This window comes from Acomys minous (assembly GCF_964271855.1).
Source record: "Acomys minous genome assembly, chromosome: 18".
Classification (NCBI taxonomy): domain Eukaryota; kingdom Metazoa; phylum Chordata; class Mammalia; order Rodentia; family Muridae; genus Acomys; species Acomys minous.
In genome coordinates, this window is record NC_140501.1 from 56,117,575 (window position 1) to 56,127,608 (window position 10,034).

Below are 10,034 nucleotides of genomic sequence, written 5' to 3' on the forward strand. Positions count from 1 at the left end.
TAGGGGTTTCAAATGCTCACACCTGGCCATGGTCTTTCTCTTTCTGCTGTTTGCAGATCCCAACGTAGAACTCTCACCTCCTCCAGTGCCGTGTTTGCCTGTGTAATGCCGTGCTTCCCCCATGCTGACAATAGACTAAACCTAACACTAAAGCTCTGAGATTGCAAGCACCAATTAAATGCTTCCCTTTGTAAGAGTTGCCATGGTCACGGTGTCTCTTCATTGCATACAGTCCCGTCCGTGTCCCCCCCCCCCCCCCGTCTTTTTTTCTCCCTGAGACAGGGTTTCTCTGTAACAGAACCCTGGCTGCCCTGGACTTGCTTTGTAGACCAGGCTGGCTTTGAAGTCACGGAGGTCCAGTGGTCTCTTATAATGCTAGGCATTCCCGCTAGCCTGCTTCTAGCCTCCCCTCTTCGCTCTCCCTCTGTCTCCCAAGTCTCTCCTGGGTGCTCTCCCACCGTCTCTCTGTCTCAGTCTTTCTCCGTCTCTGTCTTCATGGCTCACTTGGACTATGACTTCACTCCCTTTCTCCCCTTCCCTTCATACAATAAACCTCTTTATACCAGATCTGTTGTGTGGCTTTCTCGATCTTTTTTTGTTTGTTTGTTTGTTTGTTTTTTGAGACACGGTTTCTCTGTGTAGCCTTGGCTGTCCTGGACTTACTTTGTAGACCAGGCTGGCCTGGAAGTCACGGGGATCCGCCTGCCTCTGCCTCCTGAGTGCTGGGATTAAAGGCGTGCGCCACTAAACCTGGCCAACTTTCTTTAAAAAAAAAAAAAAAGAAAAAGAAAAAAAGAGAGCGAGAGAGAGAAAACTCAAGTCAGCAATTCAAATAGCAATTGTGAAAATCTAACATTCTAACACAGTACAACCCCAAGACACATACTAATGAATAACAGTGGAGAGAGATTAAAAGTCTTTGTTTTTTTAAAAAATCAAACCATTTTATGTCTATAAGGGCAGGATGCTTAGCATATACAGTAGCTGTGTGTCCTTGGGTGATTGCTGGCACTCCTTTTCCCAGTGTTCTTAGCAAGCACATTTCCCTCAGAGTATCTGCTGAAGTTAGGATATGGAAGGAGCAAAGCCTGACCCAAAAAGAAAGAAAGAAAGAAAGAAAGAAAGAAAGAAAGAAAGAAAGAAAGAAAGATAGATAGATAGATCACAGGAAGCCCCCCCGAAGGCATTCAGGAGCTGGGTGAGAATGTGGCCCCTGGGAGAAACAGTGATCCTCCGAGGCCCTTGCTTCTGTCTCAGGTTAGTGTCTGACCATCTGTCCCATGGTGCGGAGGCCAACCTATGGTGACCCTTGTGGAGAAGAGATGTCCCTGGGCTGGAGTCTCTCTGCCGAGCAGTGGCTGGGGGACTGACTGAGGACACTGTTTACATGGGGGAGGGGGGACTACTAAGGAGGCGCTTTCTCCACCTGCTGTCCTCCAGGGGGAAGGAGAGACCTCATACAGGTCTTTTCCAATGTTGAATAAAACCCACTTCTTATCTAATTACTTCCTCTCCTTCTTCTCATCCCTCTCCTCTTTCTTTTAGAGACAGTCTCAGGTATCCCAGGCTGGCCTTGAACTCACCATGTGGCTAAGGCGAAACTTGGTGTTTTGGCCGCTCTGCCCATCCATCTCCTGAGGCCTGAGCACCACCATAGTCCGCGTGTGTAGTGCTGGGAATGGAACCCAGAGCCTTATGTATGCCAGGCATACGCTCTACCAACCGAGCTACCCTCCCACCCTCATCTGCTTGCAGTGCACCCATAGTCACAATGTGTGCTATCCTGGACAAGGGCAGAAAGGCCAACATGAGTCCTAGCTTATAGGAACACCAGCTGCCTTTGGGGCGGTCACTGAGTCCCCATTCACACACTCAACAAGGGGTACAGTCAGATTGTTGGGGACAGAGAAGCCAGAGAGGAGCTGAGCACCTTCCCAGGCCACACCCCCCTCCATGGGTCCTGGTAACAAATATGTTTATTGGCTGCTTCCTTTATGCTGAGCACGAAGCACTGATTTGGTTGGTGGGTCACTTGATTCTTCCAACAGGAGCAGCCACGCCCCCTTCCGCAGATTGCAGACTGAGGTCTAGAGAGGTTACAACACTTTGCTGAAGATCAGATGCTGTGGAGGTCTCTAGAGCCTGGACCCTGTGTAGACAACAGTGTGAGCACCATAATTAAATGCTGGACCAGACTGGAAGAAGACCCCAACATCAAAGCCACCAGGGCAGTCACATCATCTGGTGAACATGGCTGTCTCTCGTCACCTGCAGGAGGCTTCTCCCACACTCTTGCAGTGCCAGGGTGGGACGGGGAGTGCTGGGACGCTGGAACACGTACAGTCCTAGGCTTCCATTTCTGGACTCTGTAAAATGACTCTTTTGCACAGAGTGAAGGCATTATGGGCTTGTAGTGCTTTGGAGCAGAGTCTGTTTAAGGGGAGCCTCCTGGGGGAGTGAGGATGGCTCAGTTAATCAAGTGCCTGCTTCTTAAGTAGCAGGGCCTGAATTGGATCCCCAGAATCCATGCCAGAAAAACAACAAAACAAAAAATAAAAAAACCAAAACCAAAACCAATAACAACAAAAAAGGGTCCTGGCAGTGGTGGTACACACCTTTAAAATCCCAGCACTTGGAAGGCAGAAGTGGGTCGATCTCTGAGTTGGAGGCCAGCCCGGTCTACAGAGTGAGTTCCAGGACAGCCAAGGCTACACAGAGAAACCCTGTCTCATAAAACAAACAAACAAACAACAAAAAAAAGTCAGGGTGGTGTATTTGTGTGTAATCCTAGCACTTGGAAGTCAGAGATAGTGGATCTCTGGAGAGTGGTGGCCAGCTAGTCTAGTCTCCTTGCTGAGTTCCAGGTGATGGACAGACAAAAACAAAAACAAAAAAAGTGGATAGTGCTCAAGAAATAAGAAGCAATGTGTGGGCGCAACCCGCCCCCCCCCTCCTCCCAATGGAGTCTCCTCCGTCCTTCTATGACTACAAGTGTGGTGGCTGTCCTTTGTAGCTGTGTGTACCCAAGGATAGCAAAAAGGAGAGTGTCCGAGAAAGGACTGCATGCAGGAGTAGGGCTCACTCGGTGTCTAAGACCAAAGAACGAAGCCGAGGCTCCCTTAACTTGAAGGCCAACTAGGTCTGTGCCAGAGCCCAGTGCCGGCCTCCGCCCCGCCCGAAGCTCCCTCTGCTGGCCTGGAGTGGGGCTGGTGCCTGATAGGAGCTGGTTCCTCAGATGAGGTCATTTGTTTTGGTGCCAGGGGAAGGGAGGCGGTGGGAGCAGGGGCCATGCCTGTCTGCTGTCCCCTTGCTGGCGCCACAGGGTGGACAGCTTGGGTCTTGTCTGGACAGTGCCTCGTCCTGGGAGTGACAAGAAGGTACTCCCAAGGGCAGGGAGTGGCCAGGCGGCCCTGTGCTTGAAGTCTGGAAGAGAAAATAGGGGCTCCGCTGACCGGCTGGGCTGTCCTCTCCTGGGGTTCCCTCAGGGGTGTAGTGGACGCCGAACTAGCCAACAGCACTCAGGGGGACATCTGAGCTCTGTTATTCTGCAGCACTTCCGGTGTTTGTCATTATCCTCTAGGAGGCCTAGCCAGCTTTCTGGGTTCCCTGGCCACCCAGGAAAACTTGTTAGATCCTTCTCCCCCCCCACCCCCCGCCCCCCGAGTGTGGCCCACTTCCTAGCTCCGCTTACTGATGTCAGCATGTGCCACCCAGGTCTTCTGTGTGCAAGTGGCTTGAGGAACTCTTAAAATGCCTAAGTCTATATGCACGTTCCCAGAGCGTCCCCCAAACTCTTCCTCCTCTTCCTCACCCCACCCACCCACTGGAAACAGCCACATCCCTGCTTCTGATCCAGTGCCACGCCCCTCGAACCCCCCGTGAGTGGCAGCCAGTGGTGCTACTGTTGTGTTTAGCGTCTCTTCCTCTTCCCCGTTGCTTTGTCTGGGAGATCGCCTGCAGTGCGGTGCTGTCGTGAGCGGCAGAAGTCTTTCTGAGCTTGGGTGTGTTCCATTTAATAACTCCCCAGTACTGGGCTAGCGAGTCACCTCTGTTCTACACCAGAACCCTAAGTGTCTACAGAGCTATACAACTAGTCTCCAGAAACTTCTCTTTAAAAAAGTCAATTCCGTTATTGAACTCTGACTGTGTGCTGTGCTGCCCTTGACTGAATGAGAGGAATCAACTTATCAAGAGCTTATCAAAGCCTTGGATTTCACCATCATGCTCACTGTGGACCGGAAGCTGGTGTGCAAAGGCTGAGGAGGTGAAACAGACGATGGCTGCCACATGGTGGCAAGAAGGAGTCATAATTCATAAAGCATGTTTCATGTGGCATACAGCCCAGGCCCTGGAAAGAAGCCGTGGCCATTGGAGTTTCAGAGTAACAAGATTTGTGGGATACACGTAACTTTTTGGTATTTATATGGATTGGTATCCATCAAACTCATAATTATTTGGTTTGGATCTTTATGACTGTTTGTGGTCATTCATTCATTCATTCATTCATTCATTCATTCATCAAGGGAAAAGAGCCTGAAAGGTACTCAGGGGTCGACACAGGTTAGCAAGCCAGCTGTTTACTCCCTTTAAAGAACGGACAAACAGCTTAGGTGTTTTCTTGCCCCACTTCCACCCGCTTCTCCTGTCTGCACCCATCTCTTTTTTCCTATTTTACATGTCAAGTGTGAACATTTAGATACCAGCACTGCTGAGGAGGAAAAACAGTCAAAGAAGGCAGAAGGCTGTACCAGGGTTTCATTCGGCCCCACCAGCAGACAATGCATTAATACTGGCAACATGGGACTTGGGGGTGAATGTTCATTCTTTGAATTTACATGTGTTTAACTATCCTTGAATCTTTGGACCATGGTAGTTAAATAATCTATTTGTTCTTTATTTGGATTTTCAATTAAAAAATATTATTTTGTGGTCCTGGGGTTAAACGTGGGCTCTTGTACTTGTCACACAAACACTCTCATGATAAGGCTCATGGTATGTATGGCTTTCTGAGAACCATACTTTTGAAGATCTAAGTGTTTCCTGTATTCTACTGGAGAGAATTCTGTGTCCTTTGTTTGCACTTAACTGTCAAAGTTAGAGAAACACCTTCGAATTATTGACCAATGTTATTATGACTTTGGAGACAATACGGAAAATGTGAACTCTGATGAAAGCATTTTTGCTCCTTTTCATTTTTATTTATCTTATGTATTATTTTTACTTTTTTCAGACAGAGTGTCATATGACTCAGGTTACCTGTGAACTTTTGATTACCCTGTTTCTGCTGGATTGTGGGTGTGTGCCACTATACTTGGCTTCATTTTCTATTTTGATGTTAATTTTATCACATTATTTTATAAACGTTTGTACCACTCCCATCCCTTTTTTTTTCTTTTGGTAAGATGACAGGCTTCAAGGAGCCAACATGAGCAGCCACAAACTATAGGTCTCAAAGGGGCTAACCAAACTCTTACGTCATTACAGTCTAGCTGTGTGAACCCATCAAGACCTTTCTTTGCTGGAAGTTTGAGGGCCGGAAGCTGTAGGCCTGTGGACACGTGGTTCCTTCCTGCTGTGCACACAGAGTGTCCCTGTGGCCACTCCCGACAAGAGGCTGCCAACCGCTCTCCCTGCTCCCCAGTGAATTACAAGGCTCTTGATGGGGCCGTGTAGTTCTGGCCCTGGGGGAGAGGCCCATGGGAATGGATGGTAAGGAAACACCCCGGCAGAAGACAACAGTGTGAACGTGGACAGCTTCACCCTGAGCGTGAGTGTCTTGCTGCATGGGCAAAAGTAATAATGTCAGGTGTGGGGCAACTTAAGGTCAAGGGCCTGTGCCAACACCCAGAAACGGAACTTAGAAAGCAGAGCTTTATTGCTTTGAGCTTTAAAAGGTTCTGATGGGTATTATTTTAGGGGTCCAGTTGGATTCGTAATTACTCATTGACAATAGAGCCCAGCCAAACTTCTGTACTTCCCAAGAGAAAAGCAATTCAGTGCAGCTAAAAGCAGACCCAGTTAAGACAGACTGGGTAGTGTGTGTGTGTGTGTGTGTGTGTGTGTGTGTGTGTGTGTGTATCCCCAAATATGTAAATACAACCTTTTCAGTTCACATATTCTTTGTATGTATATGTTTCTCAGGGCTGACCATTTGGTATTGGGGAACCAATTCATCTGCTCTTTCCTGGGGAAATAAATAAATAAATAAATAAATAAATTTTAAAAACACAAAAAAATGAAGATGGACTGGGTACAAATCCAGGGCACACTAATTTACTGCTTGTGTGATCTTGGAAAAATGATCCATCATTTGAAGAAGTCAGATTTTGTTTTGAGGATTAAATAATCTGATATATGCAGAACAGTGTAAAGGCTGATGATAGCTTTATGGCAGCTATGGTTTTTCACTCTCATCTTTTATTCTCGTTCTCAGAGAATGTCATTTCCTTGGGCCTGTGGACTTGTATGGAGCAGTTGAGTTCGGTTTTTGTTTTTAATTTAATTTAACTTAATGTGTGTGCTGTGCAGCCTGCATGTGTGTGTCTCTGTGTACCACACATGTGAAGTGACTGCAGAAGCCAGAAGAGAGCATCCTATCCCCCGGAACTGGAGTCACAGATGGGCGTGAGTTACCTTACGGGTGCTGCAAGTCAAACCCAGGTCCTCTGGAAGAGCAGCCAGTGCTCTTGGCCACTGAGCCAATTCTCAAGCCCCAAGCAGTTGAATTTAAAGCAGGAATTTATGATTTAAGACAAGAAGCACCGGGAAGTGCCATACGCTGCAATGCTTCTTTACAAAGTGCATCTGGAATTCTGGCAGTAAACAGAAATTTGGCCGGTGTCGTTGTATCTGCCACCCACAATATCTCTTAATGAGCTCTTGGACCTCGCAGACAGACTGAGAGCTTTTGGTCACTCACACAGCCTTTTAATTGGAGCTGAGGAGCACAGGTCATATAACTTTGGACTGAGGAGGTAAAAACATTGTATCCTTTTTACAGCAGGACATTATGTTGTTACAGAACGCAATCCATGTCCATCCTGGCCTACAACCAAAGAAACAAATCCCACTGATTTCAGTGCATGTTCGAAAGTCGACGCCTTTGTTCCCAACCATACAGTTGCCTGAGGGAACAGAGAGAACACAAATCAGTCTTCAGGAGGCTAGGAACAAACCCAACCTCATTTTCTTCTGCTGATGGAGAGTTTGGTATCTGTTGATTCTCCTTCTGGGACTCCTCCTCTTTCTTCCCATCATATCCAGTAAGACTGTGGCGTCTACATCTATGAAGAGGGATTGAGCCTGGGCATGTTGGAGGAGGCCTTTAATCCCAGCACTCTAGAGGCAGAGGCAGGTGGATCTCTAGTAGTTCCAAGCCAGCCTGATCTACATAGCTAGTTGCAGGATAGCCAGGGGGCTACATAGAGAGATTCCAAATTAAAAACAAACAAACGATAAGAATTTGGTGGCTGAGTAGGGCTGTACGCATCATGAAATGCATAGTGAAATGGGCTCCCCCTCCCCCTTTTTTTTAAAGATTCTGCAGGTCTTCAGGAAATAGTGAAAGGCGGATAATATAGGGAAAGACCCTCCTTACCCACATCCTAGCCCTAATCCACTGGCCCATCTCCTGTGAGTGGCACTTCCCATGCTGTGCTTATACCCATAGGTCTGTCTGTCTGTCTGTCTGTCTGTCTGTCTGTCTGTCTGTCTAAAACTTTAGGATCCAAGCCCTTAGAAGACCTTTTAAATTTCAAACTCATAGTCTTCACCTCCTACCTGCAGGCAGTGAGATCACCAAGAAGAACAGGAAACCTGAAAGATGCAGGTGCATAGTTGTGGAGGGTTGGAGCCAGAACTGCCTGGGCAGCCGTCTGGGAGCCTTGTTCCTAAAGACACTCTGGGCTGGGTGGGGCTGGATCCTGGCTCACTCTTCCAGGAAGATCACAGCTTCTATAGGGGTCAGAAGAAGAGGAGAGAGACCCTGTGCCATCGGTCACCACCTTTATTTCTTCGGAGCACGTGACATGAAGGTGCTCAGCTAAGGGCAGAGTGTCCCCACCAGCGGAGCAGGACACCCCATGCCAAGCCTAAGCACGTTCCCTCTCACTTCTTGGAAATTCGGAAGAAAATAGCTACCTCATGTGCCTTCACGTCATATTGAGAGCCCAGGGTCCCAGAAACACAAGGACAGGACACAGGCAGCCCAAGACTGGGTAGGACACTAATAAGGAATACTCCCAGAGTTCCAAGAAGCAAAAGGGTCTTAACATGTCAACAGGGCTTGACTAAGAGTAGAGGGTTTGCTCAGAGAGTAGAGAAGGGAAAATGTCCTCTCTCATTGCCCTACTTACTCACCTGGCCAGGAACTGCTGTAGAAAAGTGCCCAGGTGAGCTTCCTTCTCCAAACGGCTGGCTTGAGATACCAATGAGGGCGTGAGGGCTTCCGGGGTCAGGGAGAAGCTCTCATTTGGGGGTGGTTGGGTTGGAGCTCATTCTGAGTTCTCATAGGAGGGCCAGTTGTGTGCTGTGTTCAAGGTTGGCTGCCTGGACCCAGAGGTGGAACTGAACAAGACTTCCCTGGAGCTAACTATGTGGCCCTTGGAAAGAGCCAGTAGGCCTACATTGCTTGGGGGCAGTGATAGATGACTGACACTTTGATTTTGTTCTGTCCTTTGAGGTAGGCTTGCTGCCAAGTGGCCCCCAGGCTGCAATCTGTAAGATGGCAGGAAAGCGTAGTTTTGTTGCTTTTGACTCTGCTTTGAAGGCACACTCTCTTGAAGACTTTACTATCTCAACTCCAGCTCCATCTTCTCCAAAACCCCATGCATTGTGGAAAATTCTTATTTTTTCTTTTTCTTTTTGCTTTTCTTTCTTCTTTTTAAAAAAAGAAATATAAGGATAAAAATTTAAAAATGTATTCATGGTAGTATACCTTACTTTAAAAATATTATCAGTGTGCATGTGCACGAATGTGTGTGTGTGTGTGTGTGTGTGTGTCTTCAACATGGGTGTGGAGGTCAAAGGACGACTTTGTGGAATTGTCTCCTTCCTTCCACCCTTTATGTGAGTTGTGGGGGAATCAGTTGTGACGCTTGCACTACCAGTACTTTATCGGCTCAATTGCCCTGCTGGCCCTCATGCTGGGATACTGTAAGTACTCACTATTATTACTAAGCTCCATCATAGTGGCTGTCTTCCTTTCTCTTCCAGAAACATCCAAATGCCCTCTTGGTGAAGGCAAAATCCTGAAGAAAGAGTTTTACTCTGGTCTCCGCTAATGCCTCTAGGGCCAGGAGTGCTGCTGCGGATTAAACTTGGGGTGAGACCACGATTTTGGGTGCCACATTGAAGTGTATTGGTGGTCAGTGGTGAGGTGTCTCTCTCAAGGAAGGATTCTTTGCTAATGAGATGCCTCAGGGCACCCTGCATCGGACTTACGGCCTCACAGAGAGCTTCAGCCCTATCTCAAACATCTGCCATCATAAATATAGGAGAGAGACTTGGTCATTCTTCTAGAGATGGAAAAATCAAGGCTCAGACGGAGTAGAAGGGGCACGGCAAAAGCAAGTGCTGCTGGAGCTGTGTTCCAGATGTGGTGTCCTGATTTGTTAATCTAACAAACCTAAAGTTATGTCTTTGTTTTGAGTAGATACTCACACGCCAGACCACTTTCCCAAGAGTGATGGATATCAGTATAACAGAAAGAAAAGATGTGCAGCATCACTAATTGCCTAGAAATTCAAATAAAAATTGGGGAGGGTATGGGAAAAGGGAACATTTTGTGCACTGTTGGTTGGGATATAAATTAGTAGAACCATTATGGGCAATAGCATGGAGGTCTTCCAGGAATTAATGAGAACTATCTGATGATCTGGAAACGTCACTCAGGGGGAATTTATTAAAGGGCAGTGAAATAAGCAAGTGAAAGAGATACCAGAACTTCCATGTTAGTTATGAAAACTCTTTATCATAGGCAATGCATTGAAACAACCTATATGTCTGTCAACTGGTGACTGGCCAAGGAAAATGGG

The 10,034-nt window shown here is 47.3% G+C and overlaps 1 protein-coding gene across 1 annotated transcript; it reads right to left on the reverse strand.

Annotated features, from left to right (window-relative positions):
- Positions 1–6,951: 6,951 nt before the first annotated feature.
- DEFB136 (defensin beta 136) lies at positions 6,952–7,834 on the reverse strand (the record flags this gene model as incomplete). Its single annotated transcript, XM_084767394.1, has 2 exons — positions 6,952–7,124; positions 7,780–7,834. 2 exons carry the CDS (start codon positions 7,832–7,834, stop codon positions 6,952–6,954), a joined length of 228 nt encoding a protein of 75 aa, XP_084623520.1.
- Between the last annotated feature and the right edge of the window lie 2,200 nt (positions 7,835–10,034).